An 18,732-nucleotide genomic window follows, 5' to 3' on the forward strand; every position below is an offset into this window, starting at 1 on the left:
GAGAGGTATGAAATGTAAAGTAAATCTTCAAAAACTGTTTCCTCCTCAGAGTACGGACGTAAACCAAGACCTGCAGAATAATCTAAGACAGGAAATTGAGGAGCTCAAAGAGTCCAGAGATGATCTGAGACAGGAAGTTGATGTGCTGAATGTTCAGCTCAGCCAGGTGAACACACACACACACACACACACACACACACACACACACACACACACACACACACACACACACACCAGTATCACTCACATTTCTGCTCATTTATATTCAGCACTTGATAACATGTTGTCATCCTCAGCTGAACATGAATGAGTTGGCTGACCGTATTGTGGCTATGGAGCAGTATTGCAACCGAGTGCAAGAACTGGACAACACCACGGTGAGTGAGGAATAGTTCAACCAAAAATAACTTTTCAAATTCACCCTCATGAAATTTCACAAACAAAGAAAGTCCACTGTCAAAAGTGTGCCAATGTATGAAGCCTCTTGTACACAGAAGTCACTTCACATCCCTCACTCGATCTCCAGATCACGCCGATTTGAAATAAAAGTATTAAAGGGGTCCGATAATGCCCTTTTCACAAGATGTAAAATAAGTCTCTGATGTCCCCAGAGTGCACAAAATACCCCACAGATATTTTTTATAGCAAGTTAAAATTGTCACTTTTTGAGGGTGAGCAAAAACGCGCCGTGTAAGCATCTTCGATTACCACAGACACGCACTGAATATTTCAAAAACGTTTAGCCTTTTATGTTCAAACCACATTCAGACAAAGATGGAGAGACTCAAGACAACATGTAGACAACATTTCTGAATGGTTAGTTGATGAATTTATGTAGCTTATGTGTAGTTATCTTCTAATCTAGTCATTGATTAGCATATTCTTGATAATCTATAAATCGCGTTCCCGGGGCGGGGCTTTCAGAAGCCAGTATATGGAGCGAAATATGTGCCATAATTTAACAAACAAATCCAGCATTTTGCAAACAAACTCAATCTACTTTGCAAAGGAAAACTCGACTCGCAAACAAACTCAATCTACTTCGCAAAGGAAAACTCGACTCGCAAACAAACTCGATCCGCTTTGCAAAGGAAATCATCGCAAACAAACAGAAAGCAATGTGCAAGCACAAAGGTCACAAATGCGTGCAGGCAGATTTTCTCACAAATGCGTCCAGGCAGATTTTCTCACAAATGCGTCCAGGCAGATTTTCTCACAAATGCAGTTGAGCAACTTCCTCCTCTAAAACAGTAGATGGCGCTAAACTATAGGCTAATTTAGCGCTAGTCTCCCAGGAGAAGCACTGATTTGAAACTTGCCTTTGCCTACAGCTGAGGAAAATGACCGGTGAACGGGTGTGTTTCTGTCTTATTTGATCTATAATTAACCTTTTTGAGGTTTTCTCTTGCCAAACGTTTATTGCATATCTAGACAGAAATCAACATTAGCACCATAAATTAGTGATTATGTCTACACTTGAACGAATCTATTTCTTTCGTTCTCCATAAATGAATGAGAACATTTCATTTAATTGAGCGGCGGGTTTCATTTGTGTGTCCAAAATAATAATTTGGGCACTGCATAGGCTACGTCACAGGCAAGATAAGAAACAATTGGAATTTTTTTTTTTTTTTTTTTTTTTGCATTAATTATTTTATTACATTAATTGTTAAGCTGACTGAATTCCAACTAGGCTAAATAAATAAATAAGTGGGAGCCTCCTTTCAATTAAATTAAATGTTCTCATTAATTTATGGAGAACGAAAGAAATAGATTCATTCAAGTGTAGACATAATCACTAATTTAGTAATTTCGCATGAGTCCGATGCAGAAAAAAATGACAAAAAGCAACAAGATGGCAGAGCTTTCAGCTTATAGATTCCCTGATCCTAGAGTGAAGTGCTACTAAGTGCTAATGTGGATTTCTGTCTAGATATGCAATAAACGTTTGGCAAGAGAAAACCTCAAAAAGGTTCATTATAGATCAAATAAGACAGAAACACACCCGTTCACCGGTCATTTTCCTCAGCTGTAGGCAAAGGCAAGTTTCAAATCAGTGCTTCTCCCGGGAGACTAGCACTAAATTAGCCTATAGTTTAGCGCCATCTACTGTTTTAGAAGAGGAAGTTGCTCAACTGCATTTGTGAGAAAATCTGCCTGGACGCATTTGTGAGAAAATCTGCCAGGACGCATTTGTGAGAAAATCTGCCTGCACGCATTTGTGAGAAAATCTGCCTGCACGCATTTGTGAGAAAATCTGCCTGGACCTATTTGTGAGAAAATCTGCCTGGACGCATTTGTGACCTTTGTGCTTGCACATTGGTTTCTTTTTGTTTGCGAGTCGAGATTTCCTTTGCAAAGCGGATCGAGTTTGTTTGCGAGTCGAGTTTTCCTTTGCAAAGTAGATTGAGTTTGTTTGCGAGTCGAGTTTTCCTTTGCGAAGTAGATTGAGTTTGTTTGCAAAATGCTGGATTTGTTTGTTAAATTATGGCACATAATTCGCTCCATACCAGTAACCTTTCACAACCATCCTAAATCTCACAGGTTCTTATCGCAGTCATTGTTTTGTCAGAGCAGGCGGCAGCTGCAGTTGAGGCAAACATTGACCTGAATGAATGATTTGCTAAATGTAAATGCATAACCAACATCTACAAACAGAAACTGAGGCCAAAAATGAAGACATTTATCTCAGCCTCAGGTGGCATGAACTGTGCTTTTGTAAATGACATTCCCTCTTGCGTTCCCAGGGGTTGCAGGACACAGTCTCCGCCGCTAAAGACACCGTACCCGTCCTCTCTTTGAACCCGGAGACCGTAGAGGCTCTGAAGGAGGTGGGCAGACTGAGAGACAGGCACGAGAGTCTGGAGACCCGTGTGGGACAGCTGGAAGCAAACAATGCTGATCGGACCCAGCTTCAACATCTGCAGGATCTCCTCACTGCAATGGGTACGACATACACAGCAGGGTCTCAACCGACAACATCCTGCATTATTTCTATTATTCATTCATAATTCTAATCACATTTATAATTCAGAGGCATTTATAGAAAGAGGCTTATTGCTTGTAAAGATGCCGATGTTAAAACAAGTTTTATCACAGACAGCAACATAGTGTCGGCCCAGATCCGGCCCACATCGAATCCACATGTACCAGATGTGGCCCGGATCTGGGCCGACACTACGTTGCTGTCTGGGAAAGGAATAGTTCTGTCATTATTTACTCACCATCATGTCATTCCAAACCTGTATGGCTTTCTTTATCTATGGAAAACAAGATATTTTGAAGACAGTTTTTTCCATTCAATGGAAGTCAATGGGGTCCAAAACAACAATAATAAAAACAATTGACTTTTCACTTAAAAGCCACCGGTGACGCTAATGACAAGGGTTTCTGAACTCTGTATAAAGCCCCTTTAATATAACATGGGCATTACAGGGGCCTTCATCTGCATTTTACACCTGCAAATCAATCAAATATCCATCGGTCCCACTTTATATTAAAGGTGCCCTTGCATGGATTATTTTATTATTTTAGAATGTTTCCTGGGGTGCCCTTATAATATTAGTATGTTTTTTAGATCAAAATTTGTTATAATTTAGGAATAAAAGGCATTTTTCCTAGCCTGATTTTAGCCACTGATTTGAACAGTCTGTTTGAAGGGGCGTGTTTGCTGTGAGACTTCAGTGTAAACGCCCTCTGCTGTGATTGGCTGCTGTGAGACTTCAGTGTAAACGCCCACTGCTGTGATTGGCTGCTGTGAGACTTCAGTGTAAACGGCCACTGCTGTGATTGGCTGCTGTGAGACTTCAGTGTAAGCCTGTTGATCGCGTGAATGAAGATCTTATCATTGCAACGCAGTTTCTGCACTCCCACTAATGATTTCACCAATGCAAACATGATGTACGTACAGTAAGAGCTTCGTTGTGCAGCGTAACAGCGTCATTGATTTCATAACGAGTTTTGGTCCAGATAAACTCGCGCTGTGTGATTGACAGCTTGGGCGACTGGAAAGGGATTGTTCTTTGATCGCTATCTGTATATTAATCACAGTTTAAGTAAGATTATTTTCATCCTACTAAGAGAAACGACGTGAAGTTGATCGTTTAGTCACTGGCTTGATTTACTGATGCATAAACAGTATTGAACGACTTTGAGAGAAAGATTATCTGTCTGAACTTGAACAATTACACATCAGACATTCACATAACCCACTGGTTCTTCAGAGGCTCGGATGAAGGAACTAAAAAAAATACTTTTGTGTTCATTTGTACATCCAAACACTGAGCAACTGCCATGCTTCGCTCGTTTGCAAGCCATGATGTCTCTCGAGGAAAAATGATTCGGACGATGATTCGGCTGCGCAGTTCCGCCTGGCCTTGAACATGGGCTGGCATATGCAAATTTTTGGAGGCGTACATATTAATGATCCCGACTGTTGCGTCACAGTCGGTGTTATGTGGAGATTCGCCTATTTTTCAGGGGTGTTTTTTCAAAAACGAGATTTAAATAAGAAGGAGAAAACAATGGTGTTTGAGACTCACTGTATGTCATGTACATGTACTGAACTCTTGTTATTTAACTATGCCAAGATAAATTCAATTTCAAATTCTAGGGCACCTTTAACTACTATGTACTTGCATCAAAAAATATTTGTTAGGTACAATGTAATTACAGCATTGATGTTGTATTGCAAAACACTTGTGCTGCTATTGAGGTGGATACGGGTAAGGTTAGGGACAGGTTTGGTGGTAAGGGTAGGTTTAAGTTAGCCTGGTCCTACCAGACTCTCATACATTTCATTTGTACAGAGAGTCTGGCCACTCTCCATTAACTAGCGTTAACTTCCTTGAAGGTGGGTGCTCTGTTGAAGTTTAAAACTATTGGATCTGCCCAGAGCCACTATGGATCTGTCATAACCAATCACTTACTTTTGGTCGTGACGTAACCCTACAACTCAAACTAGCGCACGACCTCAAAGTCATCGTTCTCAGCCATTCCCTCTGTTCGCTGATTGGACCAGTTAAAATTTGGCCGGAGAAAACCCACAAATATACCGCAAACCCAGATGGAGTACTGAAGGAAAATGAAAATTGAGCGGAAGTACGTAGGAGGGCGGAGCCAGGCTAGAAGGTTTAATTATAGATGTGATTACAGAAATTAACTACAGCTGTAATTACATGCAGGTATTTTTTATAAAAATTCAAGGTCAATGTAAAAATGTACACAATAAGTGCATGAATATGAAGTGGGTCCCAATTTTTATTCACAGGCAAGTTACTTTTTGTTAATATGCTTGTGTAAGTATGTTTCTGATATTTTGTTTGTGACGTCTGCAGGAGAGCAGCTGAATCATCTGAGGACTCTTGTGGACAGTCTTCTAGAAGATAAAGAGAAGGTATGAAAGAAAATAATCCAACCCAACCTTTCCTCTAACCCTCTCTTTAAAAACACAGTTTAGGGTTATCAGATTGTATGATAGTCAAGTTCATCTAAAGGCTGTTTTCATCGTTACAGTTTATGTAATTATCTAAACAGAACTTCCCCTAGACTTCTATTGTTGTAAAAGGTGAAGTGTGTCATTTGTGTCAGTCAAATAGATAGTTCAGCCTAAACTCATGCCGGTGACTGAGCAACCAATGTCAAGATGCTCAAACAAACAGAGCAATGTATTGATTGAGCCACAATGACACACTGTACACTTTTCAGCGCAATCAATCTAACTGGGATAGGAGAATATATTTGAAGGTACACTATGTAACAACATTTAAATAATGAGTCAATGCATCATCAATCCTTCCTCCAAAACATGTTTTTGTCTTACCGTGATTCACTATGGGAACCCTGATATCAACATAGTGTCGGCCCAGATCCGGGCCACATATGATACATGCGTACTAGATGTGGGCCGGATCTGGGCCGACACTATGTTGCTGTCTGGGAAACATATTATAAGTGTTTATATTTAGAATGTTTCACAATGTCTTTCCATGGGAAATTAATATTTTACAATATTACTATTTTTACTGTATTTTTCATTAAAAAAACGGCTTAATCAAAAGCTCACTGCTTGGTGAGCAGAAGAGTTTCTTTTTTTACTTTTATTTTTAAACATTTTAAACATTTCCCTACCCCAAACTTTTGTTCAGTTGTGGAAACGGAAAACAAATTTTATAGATGGCATTTCCAAATATGATTTGGGCAATTTGTTAAGTTCTGTTCCGAATTGTTGTTTTCCACCTCATTTTAAATTCTGGAAATTAAATGGTTCACTCAATTCAATTCTGAATGACACACAACAATCTTATCTTATCTTACTTCTGGCATATTAGTATTTTGGCAATTATTTTTCATCAATCTTGCCTTGCCTTGCCTTGCCTTGCCTTTCATCAATTACATGTAGGTCAAACTCAGTAGTTTACACGACACCGTTTTCAACTAATAACATAAAACTTTTTATGCGTTTTGGTCGTTCGTTTACATTACAACAGCGTTTTGGGTGCCTGAAAACACAACTTTTGAAAACGGGTTTCAAAGTGCAAGTTTTTGAAAGCGGGCTCCGTGTAAACATCAAAAACATGAATCTGTGAAAACGATGACGTCATGCACATGCATATTACGTGTTCAGTCTATACAGTGTTTCATCGCCATCTACTGGACTGGCAGCAGAATACAGCGTTTTTTAGTCGTTTTCGCGGATCCTTGTGAATGGGGATCGTTTTGACAATGGTGTCGTCTGTGCGCGGAAAACTCAAAGTAAAATCTTCTCGGTTTTAAACGTATCGTTGTCATGTAAATGTACCCTCACACTCAAACTTAATTTTGTAATTTTTTCTTAATTATGTTGACTTTCCATAGACATAATGATTTTTATACTGTACAAACTGTATATTCTATCCCCTAACCCTACACCTACCCATCACAGAAAACGTTCTGCATTTTTATATTTTCAAAAAACATTTAGTGTGACTTACAAGGTTTTTTCCTCATGGGGACTAAAAGGGACAAAAATCCTTCTGGGGACGTTTTGTCTCCATAACATAGGGTTTACCAGGCCACACACACACACACACACACACACACACGCACACACGCACGCACGCACGCACACACACACACTCGCAGAAGCAGCCTGTGACAGTGTATATGACTCCTGTAGGTGTCAGAGGGGGAGAGTGTGTTGATGAACATGAGCTCAGTCTCTTGTGGACGGAGCGATCAGGACACAGACGCCTCACAGATAGAGCAGCCGACCCTGCAGACGTCCAACATCAGGTACTAGTGATTAACCAGTCACTCGTCAGAGACATGGGACAAATCATGTCCCACAGTTTCACATGGCATCAGTTTTCTTGGGTAGAATTGGTCATTAAAACCATGTAGCATCAGTCAGAGTGCAGTGTCAAAAACAAGATGTGCAGATACAGTGGATATACATTTTTGTCATAAAATGAAACAAAGATAAATCATATCAGAACTTTTGTTTAATGAAAAACGTGATTAAATTAGAAAAGCAAGTGCAATTTCCTTTCACTGGTTGACATTTTGAGCCCTTTGTACATCACACACACTCATACAGGACTGCAGTGCAGAAGCTGGATGAGAAAGTGCAGGTTCTGATGAGAGAGAAGAGTGACAGCGAGGAAGAGAGAAGCAGCCAATACAGACACATACAAGAGCAGGTCAGACAGACAGAACTCCTCCCTCCTAAGGGCTGGGCCATATATCAAACTCAAACACCAAAGGTTAATATTATAATATAACTAATAAATCACAATAACCTATATATCGCCCAGCCCTGTTGATTTAATACCCTAGCATTGGGTTATTATTTTTCCTTAACATTATTTTCATTTTTTTCTTTACGGTTCACCTGTAGTTAAACAGCTTCAGGGTTATGATTGAGGATGTGATGTCCTCCTCATCCTCTCCACTCTCGAAAAGTCAACAGGAGGCAGTAGAGTTCAGCAAAGCAGCGGCACATTTCCAAAGCTCAAGCCAGGATCAGGTTCAGAGTTCAGGTCAGGGTGAGAGTTCAGGTCAAGATCAGGTTCAGAGTTCAGGTCAGGATCAGGTTCAGAGTTCAGGTCAGGGTGAGAGTTCAGGTCAAGATCAGGTTCAGAGTTCAGGACAGGATCAGGTTCAGAGTTCAGGTCAGGGTGAGAGTTCAGGTCAAGATCAGGTTCAGAGTTCAGGTAAGGGTGAGAGTTCAGATCAGGATCAGGTTCAGAGTTCAGGTCAGGTTGAGAGTTCAGATCAGGTTCAGAGTTCAGGTCAGGGTGAGAGTTCAGGTCAAGATCAGGTTCAGAGTTCAGGTCAGGTTGAGAGTTCAGATCAGGATCAGGTTCAGAGTTCAGGTCAGGGTGAGAGTTCAGATCAGGATCAGGTTCAGAGTTCAGGTCAGGTTCAGAGTTCAGGTCAGGTTGAGAGTTCAGATCAGGATCAGGTTCAGAGTTCAGGTCAGGGTGAGAGTTCAGGTCAAGATCAGGTTCAGAGTTCAGGTCAGGGTGAGAGTTCAGGTCAAGATCAGGTTCAGAGTTCAGGTAAGGGTGAGAGTTCAGATCAGGATCAGGTTCAGAGATCATGTCAGGGTGAGAGTTCAGGTCAAGATCAGGTTCAGAGTTCAGGTAAGGGTGAAAGTTCAGATCAGGATCAGGTTCAGAGTTCAGGTCAGGTTGAGAGTTCAGATCAGGATCAGGTTCAGAGTTCAGGTCAGGTTCAGAGTTTAGGTCAGGTTCAGAGTTCAGGTCAGGATCAGGTTCAGAGTTCAGGTAAGGATCAGGTTCAGAGTTCAGGTCAGGATCAGGGTCAACAGCAGAAAGAAGGTCACGATCTAAACCAGGAGGTCAGTCAGTTGCCCAAGAGTGACTACAAACCACCGGAGAACAAGACCACTCACATCAAGAACCAGGAACACCGGGACAGGATTAAGGTACATGACAGACAGGAACAGAGATTAAACAGAGATGAAGAGAGTCTATATTTATTCTTCTTAAGACATTTGAAGAAACATTTGAGACAAAGTTGCAACCCAGACAGCAACACAGCGTCGGCCCAGATCCAAGTCACATCTGGTACTTGTGGATTCCACACGGCCCAGATGTGGGCCGGATCTGGGCCGACACTATGTTGAAACTGAAATGAAGCCGAGTCTCCCGAGCTCCGACAGATCGGTGAAAATGTCCTCTGTGTGTATGTGATGTTGTGAAATGTGTGTTTTGCTGCAGAACACTGATGTGGCGAGTGATGTGAAGGGAGTCTTACTGGAGCTGCAGGCCGACAACAAGAGACTCCAAAGCACATCCAGACGCCTGATGGAGGAACACAGCGAGAAACAGATCCACATCGACGTGAGTGAGAGCAGCACAGCTTGTGTTCATCGAGAAACAGGGGCATTTACAGTACAGATTCAGTTGCTTATTTTAGTACTCAGTAATATTAAATTATCTGATACACATGGATTCCACACAGTCCAGGTGTGGGCCGGATCTGGGCCGACACTATGTTGAAACTGAAATGCAATGTGTTTACCCGGTTTTAGGTTAAAAAAAGTAATTTTACACATACTGTACATTATTGTTGCTCTTCTATGCCCCGCCTTTCTGAAACGCATCGATTTTTATAAAGCTCAGCGTTCTGAAAAGGGCCGAGTGCTCTGATTGGCCAGCGATCCAGAGCATTGTGATTGGCCCAAAAACCTTAAGCGTGTGACAGAAATGTCACGCCCCTTACCATATATGCAACATCAGCTCCCAAAGCAATAACGAACGGTGATAATGTCAGCCTAGAAGACTATGAAAATAGTCTGCATTTGTGATCGTAGAAGCGACAAGCAAGTGCTACTCTTTACTGCTCTAAACTTGCATTTGAATAGTCAGTAGAAATTTTTTAAAATATAAAAACATACTTACAGGCTGTGTCTGCGAGTCAGAAGCGCCATAATGTACTTGCAAATATGGAATTGCTTTTTAGAATCAGCCTTTGTGCACAGCCGGCCTTGTACTCTCCCAGGTTCTGGAAACAGTCCTCCAAAAAATACGCAGCACACAATTGAACATTTTAGTTGTACTGTTCTGGAACAGTGTTGTAAATAAAGCTTAACCACTGTGTTCTAATTTCGCTTCTGATCAAAATCTGACCAATTTACGCTTTCGCAACGAACAACAATAATACAGCGAGAATAAGAGTTACGCCTTCTTTCTTTTCGGGCGTATACATTTGGGCGGTGTTACGAAACTCTGCTCCCACACACTGACGTAGATTTGTGGGGGAATGTTTGAACGAAGCGTTTTAGGAAGGCGTGGCTGAGTCTTAACTTTTATAAAGCACATCTCTTAAGGTTTGACACTTTGAGCTTTGTAACTCTGCAGATCTTATACTTACAGCTACATAACAGCTACATAACACACTAAAGAAAAAGGAAACATGAAATCGGATCATATGACCCCTTTAAAAAAAATTCCTTGTACGGAAATAACATACTTAAGTGGGAACTAAATGTAATGTTGCCAGACACTTAATTGCATCCTAATTGCAATTAAATGAAAATGTATTATATTTAAATTAGTGCTGGGCAACGATTAATCGCGATGGACAAAAACTGGACAAAAATTCTGCCGTTTAGAGTTGTGAGTGGATTCTAACTTAAACACTTTGTTCGCCACGATGGTTTTGAATTGCTTAAAATATGACTGAAATCACTTCAAAATGGAAAATACAGTTAAGTTCAGCATGTGCAGTGCAATTCATATAGGCTACATAAAATTATAATGAGAACATTATTATAATTGTGTGCTTGGGACATGCATTTTAATGGTGAGACTTTTGTATTTGTAATCAGGCTTTCAAAAATTATTTTAAAAAATTGGATTTAGATTTATCAGCCTATATATCGGTTATCGACTTTCAAATATAAAGAGTTATCGGTTATCGGCCAAAGTTTTCATATCAGTGCTTCCCTAGTAAAATTTACTAGCACTGAGACACATGCCATGGCAGGGACTTCCTGCTGACTTAATTTGTACTTAAATTAAGCTAGTTATAATTATTACACCCTTGCCCAACTCAACCCCTTACAGAAACCTTTAGCAGTTATATATGTGAGATGCTGTACGAAGCACATTGACTTAAGTTGTGGCTTTTCCAGCGTCTGGACAAGCGTTTCGAGGAACTGGATGAAAAGAAAGCGGACAAACAGGCTCTGGAGAGCAAGGTGAGCCGCATACAGATCGACAGCATGATTGTAGCAGTGCTGTTGGTTCTTCCTTAAAGTCATTTAACATCTCTATGGTGTAAGAAATATTTGTTCCACTGTTAGGAACCTGTACATCTTAAATCACTCACTGATAGGATTGTTCTAAACTTTACATTAATATAACAGCTTTTTTCTATTAGTTCAGAGTTGAGTGTGCTATTATGGTCATTTTTCCCATTACAGTAATGAGAATGAGATTTTTAACTGGTAATGAGAATTTGGGGGAAATGTGCTTGATTGCCTTGATTGTAATGTCACAATGCATCCTAAAATAGGCATAATTTCTTGTTTCGGCCCCACTTTATAGTGAGTGTCTTTAACAACTATTTTAATATTTTAAATGAATAATTTAAAATAATTTGTGTTATTTTATTTTGAAAGATTCAACCAATTGCACATTATTTATTTATTTATTTTTACCCTCTGGGGTTCCTTGTGTGGCAGTCAAAAACATTTCTTACCAATTATGTGCTATTTCTTTATTCAAAAAAGTTTTTATTTTATATTTTATATTTTCAGGCAATTTTATGGTACTAAATTATATTAATGTAGTTTATATATTTAACTTAAACTGTGATAAATCTTGAATGCTTTGGAGCACAGACTTGAGTTTGATCTCTTTTCAAAGACGACACTTGGCAGATTATTATTGTAAAGTTATAAAGTAAAAAAAAACTAACTTAAAAAAGTTATAAAAGTTTAAGTTTATTGTTAGGAAAATGCACAACAATACTATTTTTAATATTTATATGAAGTATTTATATATTATACAAAACGGGTTTTACTCAAAAAAACAACAAAAAACGTAATCGGTTACTAACGTAACCTCGGTTCTCTCTAGAAGAGGGAATGAGTATTGCGTAAGTTAGCTTACGCTACGGGTAAAGTCATCTTTTTTCGAGATATGAAGCCAAAAAATTATCCTTAATTTTTATTCATTGTCAACGCAGTGCAGCAGCTAGCAGACCTAGAGCAGGCTGTCTGGCGCGCTCATTGGCTGCTCCGCGGCAACTGTATAAGCCTACCAGTGAGCCTGGCATGACGTCACGCCCAATGAGGGTGCGCGCGCCCTCACGCGTCACAGCCCGCCAGAATGGGGGGTGGCTAGCGTATAAAAGGAAGGCTCGGAGGCTGATTCTCTGGTTTTCGTCGACTGAAGCGACATGAGCTCGTGGCGCGAGCACGGCGGGTTACGCAATACTCGTTCCCTCTTCTAGAGAGAACCGAGGTTACGTTAGTAACCGATTACGTTCTCTTACGAGATGTTCTCTCGTATTGCGTAAGTTAGCTTACGCTACGGGAACCCCTTGTCAACGAAGTGCGCGCCTAGCATCCACAACATGAGTCCCAGGGGAAGCCCGGGGAACACTGATAGGTGGGAAACAGGTGGCCGACAGAGTGGGCCAACACATGTTCATAAGCACACGTTAGGGGGTGTAGAGCGGCTCGGCCGGCCTATACAGATACTGACACAACCCTTTCTGGTGCAGCTCAACCAGGAGAGCTAAATCGAGTAAGTAGCCAGCGCACAATAGTCTGGGCAGGGCATACACACGACTTAGACTGATAGAAGTTTAGCCTGCAGGGCGGGAACTTCCAGGTTATAGAACCTAACAAATGTAGAGGGGGAGGCCCAACCTGCCGCTGTACAAATGTCATGAATGGAAATCCCACTGGACCAAGCCCACGATGAGGCCATGCCTCTGGTGGAATGAGCCCGGATGCCCAGGGGGCACTGCAGGTTTCTGGACGTGTAAGCTGCCGCAATAGCGTCCACTATCCATCTGGACAGACTGTGTTTCGAGGCGGCGAGACCCTTGGTGCGCCCTCCAAACGAAACGAAAATCTGCTCCGAGGTCCTGAAAGCGGCGGAGCGTGTGACGTAATTCCTCAGAGCCCTGACAGGGCAGAGGAGGTTACTATCAGCCTCGCTGCCGGATGTCGGTAGGGCTGAGAGGGAAATGACCTGCGCTCTGAAAGGAGTGCCCATCACCTTGGGGACGTAACCATGTCTCGGTTTGAGAATGACTATTGAGTCATTAGGTCCGAACTCAAGACACGCCGCGTTAACTGATAACGCGTGCAAGTCACCCACGCGTTTAACTGAAGACAGAGCTATCAGAAAAACGGTTTTGAACGTGAGGTATTTCAGATCCACAGTGTCCAAAGGTTTGAAGGGATAAGCTTTCAGGGCCTCTAGGACCAAAGACAAATCCCAAATCGGAACCGAGGGGGGCCGTGAGGGATTCATCCTCCTGGCTCCTCTGAGGAAGCGGATGATGAATTCATTCCTTCCTAATGCGCGGCCGCTCGCCGAGTCGGCGAACGCTGCAATAGCCGCAACATAAACTTTGAGCGTGGAGGGGGACCTGCCCACGTCCAGCAGCTCCTGAAGGAAGCACAAAACCCACGAAACCCCACACGTATGTGGGTTTAGATTTTTCCCCGTGCACCACTTGTTAAACACAGACCATTTTGACGCGTAGAGCCGTCTCGTAGAGGGGGCTCTAGACTGCGTGATCGTGTTCACAACCCCTTTTGGCAAATCAACGAGTATCCGTTGATTCTCCACGCATGCAGAGACCAGCGCTCTGGATGGGGATGCCAGATCGAACCGCGGGCTTGAGAGAGAAGGTCTCTTCTCACCGGGATCGGCCATGGGGCTGAGTCTGCCAGCCACATTAATTCCGGGAACCATGTCTGGTTCTCCCAGTACGGGGCTATGAGGAGCACTGAGTGGCGCGTTTCTCTGATCCTCCCGATCACCTGAGGTAACAGCGAGATCGGGGGAAAAGCGTACAGCGGGACGCTGGGCCAGGCTTGGGCCAGCGCGTCCTCGCTCTTCGAGAAGAATATCGGGCAGTGGGCGTTGTCGTCTGACGCAAAGAGGTCGACTTTCGCTCTGCCGAAAAGGCGCCATAGAAGCTGGACTGTCTGGTGGTGCAGAGACCATTCCCCGGGGGGAACGTTGTCTCTGGACAGTCTGTCTGGACCGTCGTTCAGGTGACCGGGCACATGCGCGGCTCTCAGCGAGCGCAGTGAACCCTGAGCCCAAATGAGGAGGCGTTCCGCCAGTGCGCAGAGGATTTTGGATCTGATCCTGCCCTGACGGTTCACGTAGGACACCACTGACATGTTGTCTGTGCGGACTAGTACATGGTGTCCTCGCAGGTATGGGAGAAAATGTTTCAGTGCATTCTCGACCGCTAGCATCTCCAGACAGTTTATGTGAAGGCATTTCTCCCGGTCTGACCAGAGGCCATAGACCGGTCTGCCCTCGAGAAGCGCCCCCCACCCTAGGTTGGAGGCATCTGTCGAGATCGTTTTCCGGTGCGAGATAACTCCCATTGTAACTCCTCGTTGGTACCATTCGGCCGCCAGCCAGGGCTGCAGGGCTGAGACGCAGCTCTGATTCACACTGACTCGCGCGCCGCCGGCAATCCACGCTCTGCGGGGTGCTCTCGCTCTCAGCCAGCGCTGAAGCGGGTGCATGCGCAGTAAGCCCAGATGAAGCACCGCTGCAGCTGAAGTCATGTGGCCCAACATCATCTGAAATGTTTTCGGGGGAAACACCTGCCTTTCTGAAAAGACGCGGCGAGATGTCGAATACGGCGCGCACGCTGAGTCGACAGTCTGGCCGTCATAGCAACCGAGTCCAGCTCTATTCCCAAAAAAGAGATTGACTGACTGGGTATTAATGAGCTCTTGGTCCAGTTGACCGAGAGACCCAAGCTTTTCAGATGGCTGAGAAGCGCTAGTCTGTGGGATATGAGTTCTTCCTCTGACTGCGCTAGAATCAACCAGTCGTCCAAATAGTTCAGAATTCGCATGCCCTGTGTTCTCAAGGGAGCGAGGGCCAAGTCCATGCACTTTGTGAATGTACGGGGTGCTAAGGACAGGCCGAACGGGAGGACAGTGTATTGATATCAGAGGTGGGTAGAGTATCCAAAAACTGTACTCAAGTAAAAGTACAAGTACTTATAGAAATATTTACTCAAAGTAAAAGTAAAAGTAATAATCTTAATAGTTACTTGAGTAAGAGTAAAAAAGTATCCAATGAAAAAACTACTCAAGTAGCCAGTAACTAGTTACTTCGGATCATATAGGTAAACAATCTAAAACAATCATTTTTATCAAGCTCGTATATTTAAGTTCAGTAATTTCACTTTAATGACAATTAATAGGTAGGCTACTTTTCATTGCCATTTAAGTGAAACAACTGAACATAAACATACAAGCTTGATAAAAATGCTCTTTTAGAAGAAAATTTCAGATGGTACTTAGAGGCTTTTGCCTCTGAAGTCGTCATACATATAAAATGATATTATTTAGATTGTGTTTATTTAAATGACTATTATTATCAGCTATCTTTGCAACAAAAACAGAAGAGAGACGTAAGCATTATTTCTGCCATCTGTATAGCTCGAAAATCATTGCCTGTCCTCTGGTTTGTATAATAGTAACTTATACAACTACATTTGGATTATTAGACAATGTCGAAATAAAGTGAATCTGCAGAGTGTTGCATTCAAAGGTATTGACAGAGAAGAGATAAAAAATCTTCACATGTGCTCGCGCTCATGACTGCTACTGAACATCTGAACACAAAAAAACACAAAAAAACAAATAAAAGTACATCTTCTTCTGACTGTTCTCTAAAATATAATCAAATGTATATTTATGTATGTATAGCATGTTTAAACTGGTTAACTGTCTACGGCAGGCAAAGGCATTCGTTTTCAAGTCGAGTTCGCACGCCACTGCGCAACAATACACACAATACCGCGGGATGGCGGGTGTTCATAAACTGTGAACAATGGTAGCTTTATTTAATGTAAATTAATGTATATGTCCTAAAAACGGGTAATGTCATACTTTCTAGTATCGTGGCGTAATAATCTGTTTGGTTGTAAAATGTATTACCTGAGTGAAATGAAATCGAATATATCGTCCTGACTCCTGTGGAATCATTCATTCACAGACAGCTTACAAAGATGTTCAACTAATAAAGATCTTCATTGCTGGCAAAAATATGATGCATTTGAAGATTTGCTCTCACTTGACTGTACTGTAGGTCCACTGCCACTTCATCTAACGCTCTTAAATTGTGCTTAAATCTTCCTGTTACGACTCCGAGTCCAGTGTGAATTGAAATCGCTTCAGATGATTCAGTGCGTGCCGTGCAGGGAACTGAACAGAATCAGGAACTGAATCATTCAAACTGATTTGCGAACCGATTTAGACAGATCTGCCAACTTGTTTGATGAAGTCTTTGAATAGAATCGACTCAAAAGTGTGATTCATTTGTGAATTGAGCATCGCTCAAGTCCAGAAAAAAAGATACAGCGCGCTTGGAATAAACTATGCATTTAACAACACATATTGCATTAAAATAAAGTAACGAGAGGAACGTCGCCCAATGTAACGAAGTAAAAGTACAGTTTTTTCATTAGAAATGTACTCGAGTTAAAGTAAAAAGTACCCACATTCAAATCTACTCTTAAAAGTAAAATTTTTCTAAAAAGTACTCAAGTAAATGTAACGAAGTAAATGTACTTCGTTACTACCCACCTCTGATTGATATACCTGACCGTCGAAGGCGAATCTCAAGAATGGCCTGTGACGGGGGAATAATATGAATCTGAAAGTATGCGTCTTTCAGATCGAGAGAGATAAACCAGTCCTTCGGGCGGATTTGTGCGAGGATTTGTCTGGTTGTGAGCATTTTGAACGGCCGTCTCATGAGAGCTTTGTTCAAATATCTCAGATCTAATATGGGTCTGAGAGCTCCGTCCTTCTTGGGAACGAGGAAATAACGGCTGTAAAAGCCCGTCTCGGTCAGGGAAGGATGCACTCGTTCTATCGCCCCCTTGCACAATAGTTTCGCTATTTCTGTATGAAGCAGATGGGCTGCTTCTGTATTCACTCTCGTCTCGGTCCGTGCTCGAAAGCGCGGGGGACGGCGAGCGAACTGCAGCGAATAGCCCCGTTTCACAATGTTCAGCACCCATTCTGACACGCCCGGGATAGCCTCCCACGCTTTTGAACACTTGGGTGTGGGCACATTTACTAAATTCATAACACCGTCGGCGTGAGCCGGATAACCAGACTTTATACTCTTTTTGAGATTTCTCTGGGTCGCCGTGAGAACGGCGTTTGTGTGCAGGCGAGCGAGTTGTGTAACTGACTCGTTGGCTGCGGTGAACACTACTGCAGTAGCCTTTTCTAAGGGGACTGGCAGAGGTAAATACTGCGTTTTGACGGCGGTCCGGCCGCGGCGGGACCCAACCGTCTTTTCCTCCCTGTGCATGCTAGGAGGACTTAACAGGCTCGGGCTTCAGCGAGATCTTAGGCCGGGGGCCCCGAGGGGGAGGCGGCCTGCGCTGGCTGGATGAGCGCGACCTAGGGCGGCCGCCCTGTCGTTGCTGCGAAGACGGAGGTCGAGACGAGCGCTGTGTAGAGCTGCGTGCAGGTGGCTGTGTTTGAGAGCGGCCTGCAGCGGAACTCGAGCGGCGCGACAGGGAGAGGTTCATGGCCTGCGACGCTTTCTGTACCGGTGGGGGCCGGTGGGGGAGAGCGGGGCGTTGAGGAAGACGGACCGCTCAGACTCACCCATGTCTGCGAGCGTTAGCCACAGATGGCGCTCGGTGACTGTAAGCGAGGCCATGGATCTCCCGATGGCTTGGGCCGCGGTCTTGGTAGCGCGAAGAGAGAGGTCCGTCGCGCTGTGCAAGTCCGTCAAGGCGGTGTGACTCGGGCCTTTCTCGTCCAGTTGACGGAGGAGATCGGCCTGGAGTATTTGGAGAACCGCCATTGTGTGCAGGGCGGAAGCAGCCTGTCCAACGGCAGAGAAGGCGCGGCTGACGAGTGCTGACGTAGTCCTACAGGCTTTTGACGGGAGGGCAGACTTTGAGCGCCATCTCGCGGATGGGGGGCAAAGGTGCGCTGCTACCGCCTGTTCCACCGGGGGAATCTGAACATACCCCTTTTCCGTGGCTCCGTCCACGTGAGAGAGAGTCGAGGAGACTGGGGAGCGGAGCCTCGCGGAGAAAGGAGCGTTCCAGGATTTGGAAAGGTGCTGGCCTAGAGGCAGGCGCTTGGTGGCGGCTAGGCAGAAAACACCCGTCGAGCCTGTTAGGCGCGGTCGCCTTCGGTGGTGACCATTCGAGGCCTAAGTGCTCGACAGCCTGAGTGAGGAGGCGGAGAAGCTCGTTGTCCACACTGGCGCGGGCCCGGCCAGATTCCTGGGTCGTAGAGGAGGTGGAGCGGTGAGATCCGGACTACTCTTCGCTGTCCGAAGCCAGGATAGAGCAGCTGTCAATGATGGCGTCCTCATCCGCTTCATCCCCTGAGGCGACGGCAGTGCGGGCAGGAGCCGGCAGCTGCGCGTCGGGAAGCGGGGGCGGAGAGGGAGAGAGCGAGGCTCGCGGGAGAGGCTCCGGCGAAAACCTGGCTGGCCCATCAGACTCCGGTGGTCTCTG

The 18,732-nt window shown here is 43.8% G+C and overlaps 1 protein-coding gene and 1 long non-coding RNA gene across 2 annotated transcripts in view; both read left to right on the forward strand.

The window, feature by feature from the left end:
- Positions 1–18,732, forward strand: part of LOC307171689 (uncharacterized protein) — a gene marked incomplete at both ends in the record, with an annotated part of 83,857 nt that overhangs the window by 7,516 nt on the left and 57,609 nt on the right. Inside the window, 4 exons of the mRNA XM_079893466.1 lie at positions 2,748–2,946; positions 5,337–5,395; positions 9,225–9,347; positions 11,144–11,209. Of these exons, the coding sequence (XP_079749592.1) occupies positions 2,748–2,946; positions 5,337–5,395; positions 9,225–9,347; positions 11,144–11,209 (447 nt within the window). The remainder of the gene's footprint in view (positions 1–2,747; positions 2,947–5,336; positions 5,396–9,224; positions 9,348–11,143; positions 11,210–18,732) is intronic.
- Positions 7,581–8,234, forward strand: LOC307160313. Its single transcript, XR_013821529.1, has 3 exons — positions 7,581–7,679; positions 7,877–8,071; positions 8,114–8,234. It is a non-coding gene; the product is annotated as an uncharacterized lncRNA (long non-coding RNA).

The sequence above is a fragment of the Squalius cephalus genome (assembly GCF_949319135.1).
Source record: "Squalius cephalus genome assembly, chromosome: 1".
Taxonomy (NCBI): Eukaryota; Metazoa; Chordata; class Actinopteri; order Cypriniformes; family Leuciscidae; genus Squalius; species Squalius cephalus.